Consider the following 21,993-nt stretch of genomic DNA (forward strand, 5'->3'; position numbering starts at 1 on the left):
CAGTGTGACCGAGGAGCTTGTGATAGGGAGTGGGTGTTTCCAGGAGTCTGTGTACACGCTGCTGCCTGTCCCTGTGGACACACACAGGAGTGGGGCGGTAGGTCTCTGGGTCCCCGTGTCAGTGAACTGGGCTGTGGGCATCCATGTGCGTGGGTCTATCTGGGAGCCGTGTGTGACTCCTCCCAGTGCTGCTCTGTGTCCGCAGGCTGTGGAGGAGTGTGTCTCTGGGCAACACTGCGTGTGTCTTCCAGATCGCCTGCCGGCGCACCTTCCCTGACCAGCAGGGCAGGCCGCCAGCGGAACCAGGGTGCCATTTGCGAGGGCACTCGCTGTCTGTCTGTGGGAGGGGGAGATGAGCTGATAAGGCTTATCTGCCAAAGCCAGCGCCATGCTGAATAACCGCTCTAATGAGGTGGCCTCCGTGGAGGGGGGGGCGGGGAGGGGGCGCAGGAGCGCACCCCCACAAACCCAGCAGGCGCGGTGTCTACAGGGCCTTTTCTAGTCTGCCCTGCTCCCTGGGAGGGGGAATTCCCCGTCTCCACCCCAGTTACCACCTCCCTTCCCGGCAGGGCTGGAGCCTCCCTAGGGTGGATGGAGAGACATGCAGAGTCTGTGCTAGAAAGGCCCAGAGAGACCGGTGAAGGGGACAAAGCAGGCGGACCCCAGGACAGGCTGTAAAAAGCAGTAGCAACAGAGGGCCTGGTGGAGGGTTGGGGGACCCTGGGGGACAGAAAGAATCAAAAAGTAGCAGAAAGAAAAAAAAAAGTGGCAGAAAGGGTTGGAGAGATGGGAAGGAAAGCAGTGAAAGTGTTAACCCGAGAAAGAGACGCGGTCAGAGAGACAAGAGATACAGAGAGGAGGGCACCCGAGGGGCTCCTAGACCTCGGTGGGGAGGGAGAGCGGAGAAAGGGCCCCCCGGGGAAGGAGGGGAGAGAGGGGCGCTGGAAGACAGACTGGGCGGGTGGCAGACAGGACGGACCGCCAGCCGCACACCGCCCCCCCCCCCCCACCGTACTTCCGAGCACCCTTGAGTGCCCAGGCCCGCCGGCCCGGAGGGCGTGAGCGGGGAGCCCGCGGGCAGGCGGGCGGGGCCCCAAGGCTCGGGCAGGGGGGTCCGCGCGGGGCTGTGCCGCTGTCCGGGGGTAATTTTTCATCTCGGCCGGCTAATCTTTGTTCCCGGCGAAGATAATGAATAGCCAATCGTTATCTGCCCGGCTCCCGGAGGCTGCCCGAGAATGGGGCTGTACAGGGTTAGGGAATTGTTTCCAAAGTGCCGCGGAATAAATGGTGTTCCTTATCTCTGCCTTCCAGATTATCGGAGCCCTTTCAGAGCGCGCACAACAAATGCGCCCGCCATCGAATGCATCATTTACCACCGCAGATCCGCGCGTTGATGGGCAGGCAGATAGCCGTCCGTGGGGGGCATTCGGGCGCCCGGTGCGCGGGCCGCCGGCCTGCCTGCCTGCCGAGGGCACCCGAGTGTGTGTCCCCGGGTGTGCCCAGCGTGTGCAGATGAGCAGGGCGGTGTGCCAGTGGGTGGGCACCGAACGAGCAGGGGTGTTGGCGTACCTGCGGGCACGTCGAACAAGTGTGAGATGAAGAAGCGGGGGTGTGTGCTCAAGCCAAGTGCGGGGGTGGTCCAGGTGAGGCTGCCTGAGAAAGGGTGCTGCGTGAGCGTGCGGGCATGCGTGTGCCCCAGCGTGAGCAGACACGTGCGAGGAGCGGTTGTGCCAGCCTGTGCGTGCAGGCGTGGTTGGGGGGCTCTCCACGTGCCTGCCCTCCGTAAGGCCGTCTAGGAGTGCACACGGGAGGAGGTGTCGCCTGCCACCAGGCCAGGAGGTGTGTATCCGGGCGCGGGTGTGCCACAGGCCCTCGGGTCCACATGCTCCTAGGCGCGTGCCTCCACGCGTGACTCTGTGCGCAGGTGTGCACGAGGATGGTTGCGGCCTCGTGCATCTGCTGTGTGTCCTGGGGAGGGGGCAGGGAGGGGCCGTCCCTGGGCCTGCCTGTGGGTGCGCCCCCCACCCCCCGCACACACCAGCCGGCCCCCCTCCAGCCAGAGGCGGCGTGTGCCAGGTACCATGAGCTGCCTGTGACCCAAATGAGGAGTTCGGCAACACCCAGGGGTCCCTGACCGCCCCGGGGCGCGCCTGCCCGGGGCCCCAGAGCCCCATCGCTCAGGACCTGCAGCGAGAGAGACCGGAGCCCCGCCGCCAGAGGTCCCCGCGCCGCGAGCGACCCGCGCCGCCCACAAAGGCAGTGCTCTCCAGGCGTGCGCGCGCACCGACATGGACACACGCACGCACACGCGATGGTCCCCATGGCGACGCAGATAGCGCCGCAGCCATTTTCCCTGTCTCCCCGGAGCCTATTATACGCCGGGATTAGCTCGTCGCCAGGCAGGTCAAACCCAAAGTCACCCCACCTGCGGCGCCGCCCCGCCCCCGCCCCGCCCCCCGGCCGGGCCCGCGACCCCCGGCGCGCGGGCGCGGCGCGCCCCCTGGCGGCCCCGCGCGGGAGCGGCGGGCGGGGGTCTCTGTCCGCCACCAATGCGTCCCCAGGCCCGCCGGTCCTCGGGACATGTCCCCCAAGTGTCTGTCGAAAGGATGGATGGATCGGCAGGAAATTACAGACGCGGGCTCCTGTCAACGCCAGGCAGCCTATTTGGCAGCAAGATCACCTCTCAGAAGGACCCTGGAGAACCTACCTAACAGGCCTCACTGACCCTCAGACCCGGTGTCCCCGTCTCCTGCTACGGCCACAGGGACCGTCTCCGCGCGCTCTGGGGCCGGAACATTCCCGTCCGGGCTCTCTGCCCGGTGTCGCCCTGCCTGGCCCTCTGTTCTCCGTCTGTACTGGGTGTTTCTCTCGCAGTGCGGACTGGGCGCAATGTAAACTCGCCGGGTCTGTGACTCTGCTGGCTCCCGGGGGTGGAGGGCTGGCTTGTTCCCGGCAGCAGCTCAGCCCTGGAATCCTTGGGGGTCCAGGGAATGCTGGCAGGTGGGCCGGCCCCGGCATCTCTGCTCCACTCTTACCCCCTGCCCACCACCCACGGTCCCCGGGCTGCTTGGCTCCACTGCCCTGCTGTGGCCTCCAAGTCTAGGGGTGGGGGCTTGAAGACCCCCGCCGTGTGTTTGCGAGGGCGGGGGCCGGAGCCCGGTCCTCAGGGAGCCCGGCCTGTCCCCCGCCTGGGCCGTGGGAGACTTCACTCATAATACAAGATAACCGCCCCAGCCTTGTCAGCAGGTGCGATGATGAATTGCTGTGAGCGGGCAACAGGAGGCCACGGCCCCAGCGGGCTTCCAGGTGGAGCTCGGCCTGCCCATCTCCCTCATCAGGGGCTCCTCAGCAGTGCCCATTCCTCCTGGAGCAGCTCAGGCTCTGGGGCCGGAGTCCCCAGCCTGCACCACCCCGCCTGGCTGGGTGGCCTTTGGCAAGCTGCTTTCCTGCTCCAAGCCTCAGGTCAGGCCCTGGCGTTGTTACGAGAATTCCTCCTGAGCAAGTCGCATGCAACAACCCGCTCATGCCGATATTTGGAAATGGATGAGTTCACGTGAAGAGATCCGTTTCCAGCTTCGCTTGAAAACCTGTCTCCCAGGCCCACATCCGGCATGGCGGAGGTGGGCTCACCAGCCCCGGGCCCCACTGCAGGCCTCTGGGTCGGGGATGTGTACTTCATAGAAATAAGGGGGACTGTGGCCACGCTGCTTTTGCGTTCCTTCTCTGCACGCTTTGGTGGTATTTCCAGGGTCTTTCTCCCTCGATTCTGTAAGCTACTTAGTGTTTGTTGATTAATAAATCCAGTGGGCACTTTAAAGTGCTCGGCAACAGTGTTCTGAATCCTGGGTACACAGTGTTGAACAAAATGACTATGGTACCTGTCTAGGGTTGCCTCAGGGAGCGAGCAGACTTGACACCTATGAACACACTGTCGCAAATTGTGAGAGGAACCGTGAGGGGGAAAGACCACACATTTACAAATACCGAACCTAGGCTTTTTTGCAGAGACATACTCTGGGCCAGGTCCTGTGCTGAGGGGTTGGGGGGGTGTGGAATAAGATCAGGTATGGTCACTCTGTGGTGAAGATACAGGCACATCAAGAGATTCCACTCATCCCAGTCTAGGGAAATTGGAATCCTTGGTGCCTGCTTGAGGAAAGGCACTTGTCCTAGTCTGGGAGCATTATATGTCAAGAGTGTCTGCAAATCAATAAGAAAAACAAAAGTACAATTAAAAAATGGGCAAAGGTATAGAAAGAAAATTCAAAGAAAATGAAATAGAAAGGGATCTTAATGAAAACATGCTTAATCTCAGTCAGAGAAAAGAAAATTTAAAATATGTGAAAGATTCAGGATGAGAGACATGTTCTAAAATTAGACTGTGTGATGGCTGTAACTCCATTATCTTACTAAAAACTCACTGAAACATACAACTAAGTTAGCTTTATGTGGCGTAAATCATAGCATGATAAAGATGCTTAAAAATAAGTTAAAAACCAGTTTGAGACACCACTTGATACCTATCAGTATTAGCAAGTATCAAAACACACGATTGCGTATTGTGTTCCTCGGGGACGGGGGACGAGCTGGCAGGACTGTCCACTGGTGCACCGTCAGGGCGGGATGGGAAATGTGACACTATCGCGTTTACAAATGCGTTTATGCTTGGAGCCAAGAGTTCCATTTATAGGACTTTTCTGAGAGATACGCTCCCAGACTTGTGCACTCTGTAAGGGAATCCACGGCAGCCTTGTACATTACGGAACGATTGGAAACTCAAGATGCTCTCCTGGAAGAGACTCTTAAAAGTACTGTCACACAGCCAAATAGTGGACTGTTATGCTGAGAAAGAAAGGAGGGAGGGAGGGAGGAAAGAAAGGAGGCAGAAAGAAGGAAGAAGCAGCTCTCTGTATGGATATCGAGTGATCCCAGGAGAGAATTAGTAGCACACTGCAGAAGCCTACCTGTGGTGTGATTACAAACGGGGATAAGACGAGAGGATCCATACAGATTTGCTTACATATTTACAGAATTTCTCTGGATGGAAAACAAAAGAACCACTTAACAGTGGCTGCACCTACGAAAGGATATACGTTTGGGTGGCGGGGGGGAGGGAGAAGAGAAGGACCTTGATATACGTTTGGGTGGTGGGGGGTAGGGAGAAGAGGAGGATGTTATTGTGGAAGCTTTGATCACTGTTTAAAATTACACAGATGACAGACAGATGGAGATTGAGACACACATGGGTATACACATATCCTATACAAAAAAATAAAGGTTAAAAAACAAAATATTTTGATTAGAAAAATAAAGATAGAGAGGAACAGAAGTCTGCCAAGAAGAGAAGTTGGAGGGAACCCCATCACTGGCTACAGCGCAGGAGAGAAGAACTCTCTGGCCCTCTTGGCCGAAAGGCGAGTTGGTCCAAGTAGTTTGCAGAGTCCTTTGGCTGTGTCTGGTAAAGTTGAAGACAGGAATGCATGTGACTCAGCATTTCCTCATCGAGGCATTTCAGAAACCCTCACACATCAATAGAAGAGATGTAGGCAAGGATATTCATGGGGCACTATTTGTAAAAAAACAAACAAACAAACAGAAACTCTGGACGTGAGTTAATGGCCCATCTCAAGGGAGCTGGACCAGCCAGGAGTGTCACATCCTTGGCTGGAATGCCACGCAGCGGTGACCTTGTGTGCCTGGCACAAAGCTTCGGTCAGAGGAGGAACTGGCAGAATTTTAAACACAAAACAGAACCGTATATTGTTTGTGGACATAAAGCATATGAAGTAGAAGTATAGAGACAGAAATGGGATTAAATCTTCTGGAAGATATCATCATAAGATCTGGAAGAGAGCACGCCCAGCCGTGTTCTTGGATGGGAAAACTTAATACCATAAAAATGTCAATTCTCCCATATTTTTGGCACAAATTTAACAAAATTCAGACTGGAATACCATGTGATTAAAAAAAAAAAAAAACTGGATAAAACAACCTCAAAGGTTATGTGGCAGAATGAATGCCCTGGAGTAACTGAGGAAAACTGAAAAAAGAGTAACATGGGGTTTTTGCCTTCCCGGAAATAAGAACATAGTATAGAGTCACTGTAATCAAATCAATATGGCTCTGGCAGAGGAACAGACAGTGGAAAACAACAGAGAATCCAAAAATAGACTCCCGCGTACATGAGGACGTAATATACGACAAGGTGGTACTTCGGCTCGGTGGGAAGAGGGCAGGTTGTGAAATAAGTGGCGTTGGCACAAGTGAACGTCCATCTGGCGGAGGAGAAAACTGGACCCCGCTTAGATGTAGCCAAACAGATTCCAGATGGATTAAAAATGTAAACGTGAAAAATAAATAACTAGCAATCTTGCAAAAAACAAAAAAATCTCGGAGGCAGCACGTGAGACCTGGACGGAGGAAATGCAAAGGCCGGAGGCTGGGCGACCTCAGGGGCACCTGGACAGGCAGGCAGCCGCCCGCGGGGCTGGCGGGGCCCAGGTGTGTCCGGGGCCTCCCCGGGGCCTCCCCGGGGCCCGGTCTTGTCCACAGCCTTCTGCAGGAATGTTTGCCTCAGCGCTTCACCTCCTGTGCTGTTTCATTCATCACTTTCTTTAAATCAGTGGGTGCCTTTGTACAGGAGGTTGTTACTAAGAGATAATTTTATATTACTGACAAGGTAATGGGTTCAGTGGGCTAGTATTCTCTGATGCACGTGGCAATAAATGTATTGACTATCAAGACGGAAAACTTTGGCGGCTGGGTTCAGGTTGCATTTTGGATGTCCCTCCGTGGGCAGGAGGGGCTGGAGGGGGGTCGGAGCAGTGGTCCCTAGAGCCAAGGTGCCCCCCTCCTCCTCGCGCGCCCGCCTTCAGTCGGGTATTCCAAACTCTGACCTTTCCCCAGCGTCAACACAGCTACGGCCCTGGTCCAAGCTGCTGACATCCTTCCTGGATTCCTGCACTAGGCTTCTGGATGGAAGGCTTCCCCACCGTCCCGTCAGACCACCACGGCAGAGAGACCCTGGGAATATGTGAGCCTGCTCCTCCTCGCCCCGAGGCGCCCACGCCAGCTGACCTAACCCCTTGCTGACCCTTTGATCTCATGCGTTTGCTTGCTTACATCCAGCCTGCAGGGATTCCTGGCTGTTCCTCAGGCCGACCTGGCACACGTCGACCCCAGGACATTTGCACTTGATGTTGCCTTTGCTCAGAGAGCCACATGGCTTCTTCACATACTCCGGGCCTCTGCCCGAAGGTCACCGTTTCTGAGCGCCTTCCTGGACCACCTCCTGGTGAGGACCAGGCCAGCTGTGGGTAATAGCCAGAGAGCACACGGGCGCTGCAGGCTCTCTGGAGCGAGGGAGACAGAGACTGAGAGGCAGAGAGAGGCAGGGGAGTGAGAAGCGGCCCTGCCGATGGGACTGGGCATACTGACTGCAGTGCAGCCAGCCGCAGCTCCCGTGCCCAGGCAAGGTACGGGAGAACACGGCTGCTACTTCCCATGGTCGGGCCTTCCAACCCTGGCGAGACGAGAGGGCGTGGCCGTAGCAGGGGGCACGAACCACAGCACGTCTCCAGGCTTGCGAGCAAGAACACTGGGAAACGTGAGGCAGGATCACTGTGTTCTCCACGCCACCAGAGCAACACAACCCCCAGGTATACGCCCAAGACATAGAAAAACGTGTCCACACACAGGCTTGTTGTACACGCCTGGTCATGACGGCCCCAGAGTGGAGACAGGCCCGTCAGCTGATGAAAGGCTAAACAGTGGTCCAGCCACACAGTGGAGTATTACTTGGCCGTAAAAAAGGAACGAGGCCCTGATAGGCGCTGAAACATGGAAAAGGTAGTGGTAAGTGGTTTTTAGTGTATTGACAGAGTTGAGCAACCATGACCACAGTCTAAGTTTAGACAATTTGCATCACCCCCAAACCCTTTCTGCATCAGCAGTCCCTCTCCTGTCTCTGTCCCCAGCGGCCCGTGGCAACCAATAGTGTGCTTTCTGTCTCCGCTGTGGGTGTTTGAGGTGTGTGGACGCACACACCCCACTCTGTTCTCTTCTTTCACTTCGCACGATGTCGTCGAGGTCCAGCCACGTTGTAGCATGCTTGAAACTTCTCTCTGAGTCTCCTGGGCTCCCTGCCCACCCCCCACTCCATGGCCATGTCTGCGGTGGACACGGGTTTTTCCTCTGCTCAGCGGTAGCCGATTCCTGACGGTGCGGATTTCAGACGCTAAAGATGGCTTAGGCTGACAGACACCGTCACATACTCTTGTTTTGTTTGTGTTTGTGAGTTTGTTTTTGCCAGGCTTGGAGTTTTTTCACGTGGTGCAACCCCATCAAAAGTGTATTTGGTTTTCTCCTCCCTCTCAGTTCAGTTCAGTCGCTCAGTCGTGTCCGACTCTTCACGACCCCATGGACTGCAGCTCGCCAGGCCTCCCTGTCCATCACCAACTCCCGGAGTTTACCCAAACTCATTGAATCGGTGATGCCATCCAACCATCTCATCCTCTGTCGTCCCCTACTCCTGCCTTCAATCTCCTCCCTTTATTTCATGATAAAAACAGACTGTGAAATATTTCAGGTACACAGAAGTGCCTGAAGAGTGTAAAGATACCTACGTAACCCACAACTGGCTGAAGCTTTAAAACATCACCAATAGAGTTGAATCACGGGAGTTCACTACATACTACAACTTCGTTTGTAACTCGGAGGTAGCAAGGGGTTTTCTAAGCATCACACAGAAAGCAGAAAATAGAAAGAAAAAGGCTTGAGTGTCCCTGCTGGTCCAGTGGTTAAGACTCTGCCTGCCCATGCAGAGGACACAGGCTCGATGCCTGGTCTGCAAAGGGCCCGCACGCCGCAGGGCAGCTAGGCCCTGGCACCACAGCGAGGGAGCCCGCGTGCCTAGAGCCCGTGCTCTGCAGCAAGAAGCCACCGCACTGCTGAGCCCGCGCGGCAACGGTGGCCCCTGCTCCCCGAAAGCACAGAAAGCCTGTGTGCAGCAATGGAGACCCAGTGTAACCAAAACAAATTTAATTAATTTTAAAAATTGATCCATTGGACTACATAAAAAGTGCCAACTTCTGTATAGCTAAAGGTGCTATAAACAAACTTAAAAGATCACCAACAGACTGAGTATTAGTATTTGCAATGCATATAATGAAGTACCAGCCGTATCTGCAACATGCAAAGTGCTCCTAAAAATCAATAAGGAAAAGGCAAATAACAGAGAAATAGGCCATTCACCTGAGAAGAAACATCAGGGTCAATAAACATATGAAAAGAAAGCATGCCCTCCTTTGCAACCAAATAAGCGAAAATTAAAAAGAACAATGAGATACCATCGGTCATTTAGCCGACTGGCCACGGGCAGGAAAACTCACACAAGCAACAGGAGTGATAACACCCTTGACTGCAAGCCTGAACCCACAGGAACAGGAGTCCTGTTCTCCACTGTTGATGGAATATAGATTGGTAAAGCCTGTGTGCACGACCAATTAGCCGGAAGCCACCTACGTGTAAAGCGTACATACACGTAGTGACAGATCACACACTCTTAGTAACAGATCACACAGAAATACTATTAATAGCATATGAGAAGATAAACGGACCAACCTCATTTGTAAAGAAAAAAATCTTGAAAACAGCTTTAACGTTCATAAATATGGACTGGTTAGATACATTTTGACATAAACATGGACATGAGTCTGAGCAAGCTCCAGGAGATGGTGAAGGACAGGGAGGCCTGGCGTGCTGCAGTCCGTGGGGTCGCAAAGAGTCGGACACGACTGAGCGACTGAACAACAACGATAATATAATATAATTAATATAATATAATATTGTTGTCAATAATATTTGACAACAAATATTATTCGGCTGGTTATGCAGCTTTTTCAATGGATGAGTTTAGATATGCATGTGCAGATAGGGAATGCCGTCCACAGTTTATTTCAAGTGGGGGAAAACCAAGTTACACAACAACAGGTGTAATCCCGCTAGGTTATTTTAAAACCCTATATGATAATTCTATGTGCACTCCTCAAGGCTGTCTGTGAGAGACATTGTTTGAACTGTAATAAAAAGACATATCTCTTTTGTAATCCAAAAACCGGTAAGAACTTTGAAAAACCTCACACAGAAGGTGTGCTAAGTGTGTGACCTAAAGGTCTTAGGTTTAGAGCTATGATCCCTTTGGGTTCTTTTTGAGTAAGGAGCAAGGTAAGAGCTGGAATTCTTTCTTTCCCATAAAGACATTTAATTGTTCAGCCACCATGTTTAAAAAGCAATATTTTCCTCCACGGAATTACTTTGGTGCCTCTGTAAAAAATCAGCTGGCCAGGGGAGGGATAAATCGGGAGATTGGGGTTGACATATACACACTACTATACACAGTGGATAACGGAAAACAACCTCCTATATAGCACAGGGAACTCTACTTAATTCTCTGTAATGGCCTACACGGGGACAGAATCTAAAAGAGAGTGGACATATGTATATGCGTCACTGATTCACTCTGCATACATCTGAAACTAATACAACATTGTAAATCAATTATACTCCAATAAAAATTTGTTTAAAAAACTCAGTTGACCGTATATATGTGGGATCTATTTTTGGACTCTTTTTTCTTTTTCATTGATCTACAGGTTTATCCTAATACCAATATCACACTGTATTCATTGCTATACATTTATAAACAGTCTCGAGAGGAGACTGCATAAATCTTCCAGCTCTACTGTTTCTTTCTTGCAAAATTATTTTGGCTCTTCTAGGTCCTCTGCCTTTCCACATAAATTTAAAAAATCCGCTGTCAATTTTTCTTTTAATCAAGGCCATGAGACTTTGACTTGGTGTGTACTGAAGGTGTCGGGCAATCTGAGGGTGACTGAGGCCTGAACACCGCAGGACTTCTGGTTCATGACTGTGCTGAGAATGTGCACTTTGTTAATTCACCTCTCATCTCCGCATATAAGGTTTTGTAGATTTGTTTTGGTTTATTATTTGCCCGAGTGGACAGGGAGAAGCTGGGCTGCAATGCAGTCACCACGAGGCTCTGCCAGCCCTCGGGGAGCCCTGGTGATTGGGTGGCCCTGGTCCAAGAGGGAGCAGGGGGGTACTAGACTCACACTAGATAGTCCTTGGATTCTGGCTGCCCCAATGACAGGGCCTGACCTTGAGAGACACAGGCTCCCCTGAGCTGCAGTGATGGAGGCGGCTGGGAGCCAATGGCAGGACTCCCGGCAGGCAGGCTGGGGGCAAGTGTGGACCCCGAGGCCCGTCACCGTGTCCGCTGGGCCTGCTGACTCTGCCGAGAACCTCTTCAGGAAGTGGGAGCTCCCCGGCGGGGCCGGGATTACCCGCCAGTCCCTGGAGCATCAGCGCCCCAGGAGGTCGGGCAGACGGGCGCGTCTCCAGGCTGGTGGCCTTCGCTCTGCTCCTCCGTCACCAGCGGACACCCGCTGCGCCCTCCTCTGAAGGATGCCCAGCGGCACCTGTGGGGTCTGCCCGCAGGCCGACATGTGCGGGTCTCCCTCCAGCGCGGCTTTGGGGCCGATCTTGCCGTGAACACCAAGAAGGGCTCCTGGCAGATGACAGCAGCTCTTCGGAGATCCACGCCTCCTGGGGCTGCTCCGCGGGCTTGACGGCTCCGCTTTCTGGCCAGAGGACGGCGGGGCCCTGGGAGCGTCCCCGAGGATGGCCGGGAGCGGGTCCCGGGCGGTGCCGTCAGCGCGCTTCACTCTCAGACTTCCTCCGGGCTCTGCGGGGCCCTGGCAGCGCCAGCCGACACGTGTGGCACAGCGGGCTGGGTTGCAAAATATATCCGGCACGGCAGTTGGTGAAGGAGTTATGCAATCGCCGCCAACTTACGGAAACCACCTCGCTGAGCTCCTGGGAGGCGAGGAGCCTGGCGGTGCCGCCCTGGCCACAGGCTCAGGGCCGGAGTGGGTGGCAGGGCCAGACTGCGGGTGGCAGGGCCCGTGACGGGTCTTCCCTGAAGTGGGAGCACGTGACCACAGGACCCCTCGACGCTGGCATCTCCTCCCTGGGGGAGTCTAGGGTCCCTCTGTCCTTCTCCACAAGCTCCAGGGTCCCTCTGTCCTTCACAAGCTCCAGGAGATGGACCCCCCAGTCTCCCAGAACCCCCAGAGAGGAGGTCCAGCCTTAAGAGAGGGGCGCTGGAGGGGACAGCTGGAATGGGGAGGGGGCTGGGGACCCCTCCTATAAGGAGCTGAAGTGGGGTCGGCCTGGAGAAGGGTCAGGTTCGGGGAGAGCAGGTGGCATTCAGGGGCACAGGTGACAAAGCTGAGGCCTGCGGGGGCGTCACAGCGAGACAGACCTCAGCCCCCCATCAACGCGTGTCCGTTCAGAGCTCTCCACCAGCCGACCACCTTACACCCCCAGACGGACCTCACACCGAGGCTTAGCACCTTCTAGAGGCGCTTAAACTGAGTCCAGGTGGGAACACAGCCCTGGACACTCTCCCGTGCCCGTTCCCTCTTCTTAGAAAGGCCGGCTGTGACCGAAGCCCTGAGTTAAATTGTGATGTGTGCGAAACTTCAATGTATGCACACTCACTAGAGTAAGTAAATGTTACTATACTTTGCATATTATTCTGCTCCTGACTTTTTTCACTCAACGTTTTGAAAGCAAAAAGGTGCAAGTCCTCCGACTTTGATTTTCTCCTTCAGGATTGTGTTGGCTATTCTTTGTCCCCTGCGATTCCATATGAAACGTAGAATTAGGTTTTCGGTTTTTACGGAACAGCCACCTGTGATCCTGACATGGATTATGTAGAATCTGCAGATCAGTTTAGCGAGTACTATCATGCAAACAATAACTATCACGCACACAAAACTATTGTGCGGTCCTCAGTTGCTCAGGCGTGTCTGACTCCTTGCGACCCCATGGACTGTAGCCCGCCAGGCTCCTCTGTCCGTGGGATTCTCCAGGCAGAATACTGGAGTGGGTTGCCATGCCGTCCTCCAGCGGATCTTCCCAACCCAGGAATCAAACCCAGTTCTCTTGCACTACAGGCAGATTCTTTACCAGCTGAGCCACCAGGAAAACAATATTAAGTCTTCCGATCCATGAATATAGAGTGTCTTCCCATTTATTTGGACTTTAGTTTCTTTCATCAACGTATCACAGTTTTCAGAGTATAAACCACTCACTTGTTAAATGTATTGCTGAGTCTTTTATTCTTTAGTGCTGTTGCTGATTGAACTGTTTGCTCAATTTCATTCTCAGATTACCCTTTCTAAGTGTATAAAAGTACAACTGATTTTTGTGTATTAATCTTGTATCCTGCAAGTTTGCCGAATTTGTTTGTTAGAGCTCATAGTCTTTGCGTGGTCTCCTCAGGATTTTCTACATGCAGCATCATTTCATCTGTGAATAGAGATAATTTCTACTTCTTCCTTGCCGATGGGGATGCACGTTATTTCATTCAGTTGTCCAGCTGCCCTGGATCGACCCTCTGGAACAAACGCTGAATTGAAGTGGCAGGGGTGAACATTCTTGTCTCGTTCCCGTAGTTGAAGGGAAAGCATCTGATGTGTCACTATTAGGTATAATGTTAGTGATGTGGTTTTAATGATGCCCTTTATCAGCTCGAGAAGCTCCCTTCCATTCCAGCTTTTTTCAGTGCTGTCTTTTTTTTACCACGGAAGGGTGTTGCGTTTTATCAAACTCTCTCTGCATCTACTGGGATGACCACATGTGCTCTGTCCTTCACTCTGTTGATACGGCGCATTCCACTGATTGATTTTCAGATGTTAAACCAGATTTGGGCGAACCCAGCTCGGCCATGTGTATGATTCTTTCGCACATGTTGCTGGATTCAGGCTGCCACCGTTTCACCTAGGATTTCTGCATCCACGTTCGTATGAGATATAGGTCTGCAGTTCCCTTTCCACGTGAGGTCTTTGTCCACTTTTGGCCTCAGGGTGATGGCTGGCCTCACAGAATGAGTTGGGAAGTGGTCCGTTCTCTTCTATTTTTGGAAGATTTTGTGAGGAACTGGTGTTAATATTGATCATTCTTTAAATGTTTGGTAGAAATCACCAGTGAAGCCACCTGGCCCTGGGCTGTCTCTCTTTGTGGGTAATTTTTAAAGAACTATTATAATTCAATCTCTTCACATATTACAAAGGCCTAGTCAAATTGTCTATTCAGTCTTGAGTCAGTTTTGGTATTTTGTGTCTTTCTAGGAATTTGTTCATTTCATCTGAGTTACCTAGTTTATTATCACACTGCTGCTTACAGGGTGCCTTTATAATACTTTTTATTTCTGTAAGGTCAGTAGTAATGTCTCTGTCCTTCCTGATTCTAGTCATTTTAATCTTTTCCCAGTTTGTCTCAATCGAGCTGAAAGTTTACCGGGTTTCTTGAATTTTTTTTAAAGACCCCGCTTTTGGCTTCGCTGTCTGTCTCTGTGGCTTTTCTTTTCTTACTTCTGTCTTTTCTGTGTGTAACCTGTTCTTTTGTTCCTCTGCTCCTCCTTCACTGCTCTCATCTGCGTTAAGTGAAGGCGGCGTTTGAATTTCTTTAATGGTTGTTTACTACATCGTTTGGAGGTATTTCCCTAGTAGGCTGCTCTAAGGCTTACCAACAGCTTCATATTTATACTAACTTAGTTCGTGATGTATAGAAACACTACTCTTATATAACGCTCCGTTTTCTTCCTTTTTACAGTATTATATTAAACTCGTTGCTGTTGTTCAGATGCTAAGTCATGTCCCATGGACCGCAGCACGCCAGGCTTCCAAATTCATGTCCACCGAGTCGGTGATGCCATCTTATCCTCTGCCTCCCTCTGCTCCTTTTGCCTTCAATCTTCCCCAGCACCGGGGTCTTTTATATTAAACACACTACATCCGTAAACATTGTAAACCCCACAGCAAGCGATGATGGCTCTTATTTCTGTCACCTCGTGTCTGCCTGGTCTGCCGTCCATGCCCCGTCACGGAGGTCCTTCTGCAGAGGACCCAGACTGATGCGGGCGGCCGCCGGGCTGGGCCTAGGCACCCACCAGTGAGAACTTCTCAGCAGGAGGAAAGTGATGCTGGGACAGCTCGGCTGATTCACACGTGGGAAGACCGGCGGCCTGGGCTGGGGGGCGGGGTGGGCCCGGCTTCCAGGAAGGCCTCGGGCAGGACGCCAGGCAGGAAGGGGCTGGAAGTTTCTGGAAGGGCAGCCTGGACAGGCCGGGCCAGCAGCCTCGGGCCTCCCCACGCAGGGCAGCTGCCCTGCCCGTCAGAGCTGGGGAATCCGCGGCACTTCCTGGCACATGCAGGGGTGGGGGAGGCGGACAGGAGGCGGCTCCTCTGCAGGCCTCGGGCTGGGGGGTTGACAGACAGGAGGAGAGGGCAGCGCCCGGCGCACCTGGGCCCCCGACACCCCACGGCCGCCCCACCCTGGGAGCCACACCTCTCGCCCGGGGGGACGTGGTGAGGGGCCCATGGTCAGGGCTGGGGTCAGGCCGCAGGGACCCTCAGGCAGAGAACCCCCTGCCGTGTGGGCAGGGGCCTCGGGACCCACAAGGCAGGTCCACACATCAGAGACCTGGCTCTCTCTGCCTGAGCCGGACACCCCCACGGCCAGCACCCCGCAGCAGGACGTGGGAAGGGGACAGGAGACGCCCCCGGCCTGCCGGGCGCCATGCCCACCTGCAGGGGACATCCCTTAGCGCGTGGTCACCTTCTCTGCAGGTCCTGTGACTGAGGAATCGCGGAACAGACCTGGGGGCAGCTGGCCATGGCCCCCACGTGCCCCCAACACGCGAGCCCACACACAAGCCCACGTCTTCTTCCAAACACCAAAGGGACGCCGCTCAGGGCTCATCACGACAGTCCAGCCCGCCCACAGCCCAGTGTGACCCGGGCCCCTGGTCTTCTGGCCCGGGGCCCTGCACACCCACCCAGGCACAGGGACCGGCCTCCAGCCTCCACCGTCCATCTCCTCCGGACGCCTGGGGCTCAGCCCTGCGTCCACCCGTCCACTCGGCCAGTGGTTGGTGAGCGCCTCAGGAGCCCCAGCCTGCAGTCGGATCAGGGCCCTCCCCCTCCCCCACACAGCAGTCAGCCCAGGGGGTCCACGCGGGCGAGGTGGGGCCCCAGGTAGGCAGCGCTGGGTGAGGCTGTGGGCCTGGGAGGGCAGGGCCCGGGCTGCGGGGAGGGGAGGGCTGTGCGTCCCCCTGCCGAGACCTGTGCAGAGAGGACCCGTCGGGGAAGGCGAGGGCCTGGCTCCGCTGGTGTCTGAGCCCCGGGGAGCGAGGCTACCCAGCCGACACGTCCAGGGACGCTGTTCTCTGCTGCCTGTGATCCAGGCAGACAGATCAGATACAGCAGGTGCCGCTGTATCCCTGCTGTACTGCTCAGCGGCCTTCTCCCCACTTCCCTGCTTGCTTCACCTCCTGTGACGGCAACACTCTCCTCCCGGTGGAGAGGTGGCTGCTGCGGTTCCAGCCCTTTCATCAGGAAACCGGGCTGTCTGGTCAACTTTGGGTCATGTCCACGTCTGAACCCACTGCTGTGGGTGTGAGGAGTGGGAGGGGCCACTGTGGCCTGGGCGGGAGCTGAGGTCAGAGGGGCGGGGCGGGGAGGGAAGGCTTTCCCCAAACAAAGCTGTATTTGGGAAAGGTGAGCCAGGAGGATGCCCCTGCCTGATGGACAAGAGGATGCTGGGAGAGCAGAGCTGTGGTGGGCAGGCTGCTGGCCCTGAAACCAGGCCAAGGTCTGCCAGCCGGAAGCAGTGTGGGGTCAGGGAGGCCGTGGGGACCGTGGGTCTTCTGACAACTGAGCTGAGAACTGAAGGATAAGGACACAGCCCTGGGAGGACGTTCGGGAAGGGCCATCCAAGGAGCACGCGGCGGGAGGAGTGGGGAGAGGCGTCCCGAGGAGGGCGGGGGAGGGCCTGAAAACCCTGACAACCAGGACCCCTGACGACGCAGATGTAGCCCCTACTTGCCAGTTTCGCTGACGAGCCTCGGGCCACTGATGTCACAAACGAGTGAATAATGTGCTAAAACTCAGGCCCGCTAAGCTCTGGTTCCCCCCGAGGGCAGACGCCATGCACCCCTGCCACCAGGGCCAAACAAACAACCAGGGAGGAGACTCGGCTCAAAGACGGGAGCCAGGACAGGGCCTCTCAGACAACAGGGAGGGAGGGGTGAGAAGAGGGGAGAGGGAGGAAACCTCTGAGGGTTCCAGGTCAGTTTCTAGATGAAGCAGGACTTCCCTGTGGCAACTGACAGTGACAGAACCTGAGCCAGCTTATTTAAAACGAGCACCGTTGACGTGTAAGTACCTGGAAAACCCAGTGGTGGGTCAGGCCCAGGTGAAGAGGCTCCAAATGCCGTCCCTGCTGTCCCGCTCAGAGGCCTTCTCCCCACTTCCCTGCTTGCTTCACCTCCTGTGACGGCAACACTCTCCTCCCGGTGGAGAGGTGGCTGCTGCGGTTCCAGCCCTTTCATCAGGAAACCGGGCTGTCTGGTCAACTTTGGTCATATCCACATCTGAACCCACTGCTGTGGGTGTGAGGAGCAGGAGGGGCCACTGTGGCCTGGGCGGGAGCTGAGGTCAGAGGGGCGGGGCGGGGAGGGAAGGCTTTCCCCAAACAAAGCTACTTTTGGGGGAGGTGAGCCAGCAGGATTTGATGTTGGACGGACTGATGAGGGGGAGGGAGGGAGAGAGACCAGCACAGGCCGCTGAGAAGCCCGGGCCAGGTGGTCTTAGGAAGCTCCGGGCTCTGAGTCACCACGCGGGCTGTTTGCAGTCACGGCACCTGCCCCAGAGAAACTGCAGGTGGCGGCTGCCTGCTGGCGAGAGGACAGGTCCTGCCGCCTGCCCCAGGGACCGCATGCTGGCCCGTGGGCTACTGCGAACCCCGCTCACCCCCGCACCTCGGGCCAGTCGTCCAGGGGGGCTAGGCCTGCAGCTGGGGGCCGAGCGGGGGGCGGGGGGCGGCTCTCTCCGGAGAGAAGCAAGAGGGACGGAAAGCAGGGGCTGCTGTGCCTTTTCAGGAAGGAAACCTTCTGGCTGCAACAGTCTGGGAGTCTCGGTCCGCCAGGCCAGGAAGCTCCCCTCCCCCACCCTCGCCCAGGTCCGAGGCCAGCACTTCTGAGGCCGGAAGGGAAGAGGTGAGTGTGCATTGGAGCAGCTGTGGAAGCCCAGGCTGGCCCAGGTGCCCCGTCTTACGTGCTGATGGCGACCTCCACGCCCCGAACTGGGAACCGGCCCTCGAGGTGGGGAGGGGGTGGGGGCGAGGGGGGTGGGGGCAGGGCAGGGCAGGGCGCCAGGCTCCAGGAACCGGCCGGAATTCCTGCAGGACGCTTTGTTCTCAGACGGCAGCCCCACTTAGGGCCCTGAGGCCCAGGCGGCAGGAGCTCCGCCCCAGGAAGCCCTCCAGGGCAGGGGGCTGGGCACTGCCCCTTGGTGCCCGCCCGCCCACTACCAGGCACGCTCCCCCCCCACACACACCAAGGCTTCACCACCACTCCTGGGCCCCCTGCCCTGGAGCCGCCTGGAGCCTGGGCCCCGTCCAGCCGGACAGGTATGTAGCCGCGCCAGTGGGCTCTGCAAGGCCCCCCTGTTTCCTGCAGGCACGCCCAGCACCTGCAACAAAGTCCACGAGTCCTGCTCCCCATCCTCACGAAGTCCCCCCACCCCATCCTGGCCGTGACCGCCCCCCACGCCAGCCTGCCGGGCACGGCACGGAACAAACCCGGCAGACGACACCGTCAGAAAAGCAACTTAACCTGTGCGCTTCGGCACCCTCTGCGGTCCTTCGGCGTCCTCTGCGGTCCTTCGGCGTCCTCTGCAGCATGGAAGGCCTCAGGCCCCGCGAGGGGACAAATGTTCGGCTTCAGGGACTGATTCAGAATTATGCAATCAGAAAAGTCTGCAGGGAAATCCAGATTTCAGCACGAGTTTTGATGTTACTTTGATTTGTGGGAATGTTTTTAAACGAAATGCACACGCTGCTTTGCTCCCAGCACTACCCTCCACACGTGGCCTGCACGGCGATGCCAGGGCCGCTGCTCTGCTTACCAGAGGCGGGCCCGAGGCCTGGACAGGGGGGCAGCTTGGCCAGAGGGGGACGGCTGCAGAACTGGGGTTCAGCCCAGCGTCTGCCTCAGGGCCTGGCTCCTAACCCGCTCTGCACGCTGGGTCCTGAGGACCAACGCCCTCTGCTGACCACCCCTGCCACCCCTAAGAGTCCGCTCTCAAGAAGTCTTTTTCCAGAAGTGCGCAAGGGGGAGGCGTCTGTGTATGTGTGTGTGTGTGAGTGTAAACTATGAGTGCATTGCACATGTGCATGTGCAAGTGAGCCCATGTGTGAGTGGGTGGTGTGTGAGTGTGTATATGAAGTTGGGGTATCAGTGTGTGAGTATGCTGTGTGTGCATGTGAGTGAGCGGATGTGGAGGTGGGTAGTGAGTGGGTGTGTATATGAAGTTGGGGTGAGTGTGTGTGAGTGTGCTGGGTGTGCATGGCAGCCCAGGGACTCCCGGAAGCGCTGGCAAGGAAAGAGGGCAGGGGCAGGGGTGAGACTTTGGGATGGGCCTGAAAAAATTAGAGAGTGATTAGTCCACGCCGAATTGTTTTTCTAAAATCCTAATGCAAACAGCATGTGGGGCAGCGCCCAGATGGTGCCCGGGAGCCCCCGGCGGGGTCCTCAGGAAACAGGTGCTCTGGGAATGCTTCCTGCCGCCGGGCGCGGCGGGCGGCAGGCGGTCGAGGTGGGCCTGAGCTCCACCACCGTCAGGCAGCCCGTCCAGCTGAGTGGAAGCCACGGCAGCGGTCACGGCAGCACTGGCCGTGGCTGGACCGGGCCCCACCGCCCGCGGGCCCGGCCTCCCCAGTCACAGGACTGCAGCCCTGACTGGGGCCAGGTGGGGGGAGCTGGGCTGTGTCCACCCTGAGGGGCTGGCAAGAGGCTGGTGAGCATCTTTACTTGGGAAAGCCATTGCCCGTCTCTCCCAGGCGTGGCGCCCGCGGATGGCCCTCCAGCGGCAGACACTCAGCCCTGTCCGCGCACCTCTTCCACAGACGTGGAACCTTCTGCTCCTTGTTCATCCTTGCTCATCTGATAGAGGAAAATTCCATCTCCCAGGTGGGCGTCTCCAGCCAAAGAGGGGCACAGTCATGCTTGTTTTAGGAAGACCGTGATGGGGGCTAAGCCGATGACAGCCTGGGGTACAGCCTGGATTGTGTTCTGACACGAAAAACATCTCAGCAACTTAAGCAGATAAGGACTTATTCTTTTCACATAATGAGAAATCCAAAGTGTTCAGTGGCTGAACCATGCTTGGGCTAATAAATTCTGTTTCTCTTTCCTCATGGTCACAAGATCACTGCTGTAGCTCCAGCCAATAGGTTCCTGCTCTGTACTATTTCATCTTGTGATACACAATAATGCTTGTGTGTGTGTGTGGCCTTTTGTTTTTTAAAGATTGTTTTTGATGTGGAGCACTTCCTTTTTTTTTTTTTAAGTCTTTTGTTGAATTAGTTGCAATATTGTTTCTGTTTTACGGTTTGGTGTTTTTGGCCATGAGGCATACCGGAGCCTAGCTCACTGACCAGGGATCAAACCCTGGCCCTGGAAGGCAGGGTCTCAGCCGCTGGCCCACCAGGCCTGTCCCACCACCATACTGGTTTTGTTAACTTACTGATGGGCATTTGGGTAGCTTGTACTTTGCGGCTGTTAAAAACAACCTATGTCAGGAGTTCCCTGACAGTCCAGTGGTGAGGACTCTGCCCTTCCACTGCAGGCGGTGCAGCTTTGATCTCTGGTCGGGGAACTATGATCTCACGAGCCAGGTGGCACAGCCAAAAAAGGGGAAAAAAAAAAGTGTTTTAAAAGAAAGCTTCTACATCACTGTCACTTTTTAAATCTGACGCTGAGACCGTTAGACTAACACCCATGTCCTCTGTCACACACCTAAACCCTCTCCCCGCCCTCGAGGCCCCTGCCCCACTCCTGCAGAGCTACATCCTGACTTCAGCCTCAGGTCTCCTCAGGGCACCGCAAGGGCCCCACATGGAAGCTGCCCCTCTCCTGCCTGCCACCCTGCTCCTCCCTTGCAGGCTGGCGGCAGCTCCATCCCCCCCATTGGGCAGGGACGTCATCACCCACGTCGCCGGGATGTCTGCCGGGCCCTGCCAGTCCAGCCTCTCCCCAGGCGTGGAGTCCCCAGAGGGGTCCGCGAGTCTGGAGCTGGGGTGAGGTCAGGGGTGGGGACCATTCGCCGGCGTGCGTGTGGTGTATACAGACGCGAGAACGAGTGAGATCCCCGAGGGAGGGAGGAGACGGCCGAGAGGTCTGAGGACTGAGTCTGAGGTTCAGCATTCCAGAGTGAGGAGGACTGATTCCGATCAGTCAGCAAAGGTGAGGAGGGAGTGGGCTGCCAGAGCTGGTGAGCCTGCCCGCTGATGGTAGGTGATAGACAGACAGGCAGACAGACAGACTACAGATGGTAGAGAGACGGATGATGACAAGCCTAGACAGCGTAATACAGCAGAAACATCACTTTGTGGACAAAGGTCCATATAGTCTAGGCCCTGGTTTTTCCAGTAGTCATGCACAGATGTGAGAGTTGGACCGTAAAGAAGGCTGTGAGGCAAAGAATGGATGCTTTTGAACTGCGGTGTTGGAGAAGACTCTTGAGAGTCCCTTGGACAGCAAGGAGATCCAACCAGTCCATCCTAAAGAAAATCAACCTTGAATATTCTCTGGAACGACTGATGCTGAAGCTGAAGCTCCAGTACTTTGCCCCCCTGATGCAGAGTCGACTCATTAGAAAAAACCCTGATGCTGGGGAAGATTGAAGGTGGGAGGAGATGGGGGCGACAGAGGATGTCGCATCACCGACTCGATGGACATGAGTTTGAGTAAGCTCCGGGAGATAATGAAGGACAGGGAAGCCTGTCGTTGCAAAGACTCGGACACGACTTAGCGACTGGACAACGACAGACAGATGATAGATA

At 55.6% G+C, this 21,993-nt stretch overlaps 1 protein-coding gene across 1 annotated transcript in view; it reads left to right on the forward strand.

The window, feature by feature from the left end:
• The window catches only part of LOC122425014, a 25,797-nt gene extending 4,957 nt beyond the window's left edge, over positions 1-20,840 (forward strand). The window contains exons 4-6 of the mRNA XM_043443296.1: positions 15,717-16,021; positions 18,029-18,145; positions 18,608-20,840. Of these exons, the coding sequence (XP_043299231.1) occupies positions 15,717-15,883 (167 nt within the window). The 3' untranslated portion in view covers positions 15,884-16,021; positions 18,029-18,145; positions 18,608-20,840. The remainder of the gene's footprint in view (positions 1-15,716; positions 16,022-18,028; positions 18,146-18,607) is intronic.
• The last annotated feature ends 1,153 nt before the right edge of the window (positions 20,841-21,993 follow it).

This window comes from Cervus canadensis, chromosome 22 (assembly GCF_019320065.1).
Source record: "Cervus canadensis isolate Bull #8, Minnesota chromosome 22, ASM1932006v1, whole genome shotgun sequence".
Lineage (NCBI taxonomy): Eukaryota > Metazoa > Chordata > Mammalia > Artiodactyla > Cervidae > Cervus > Cervus canadensis.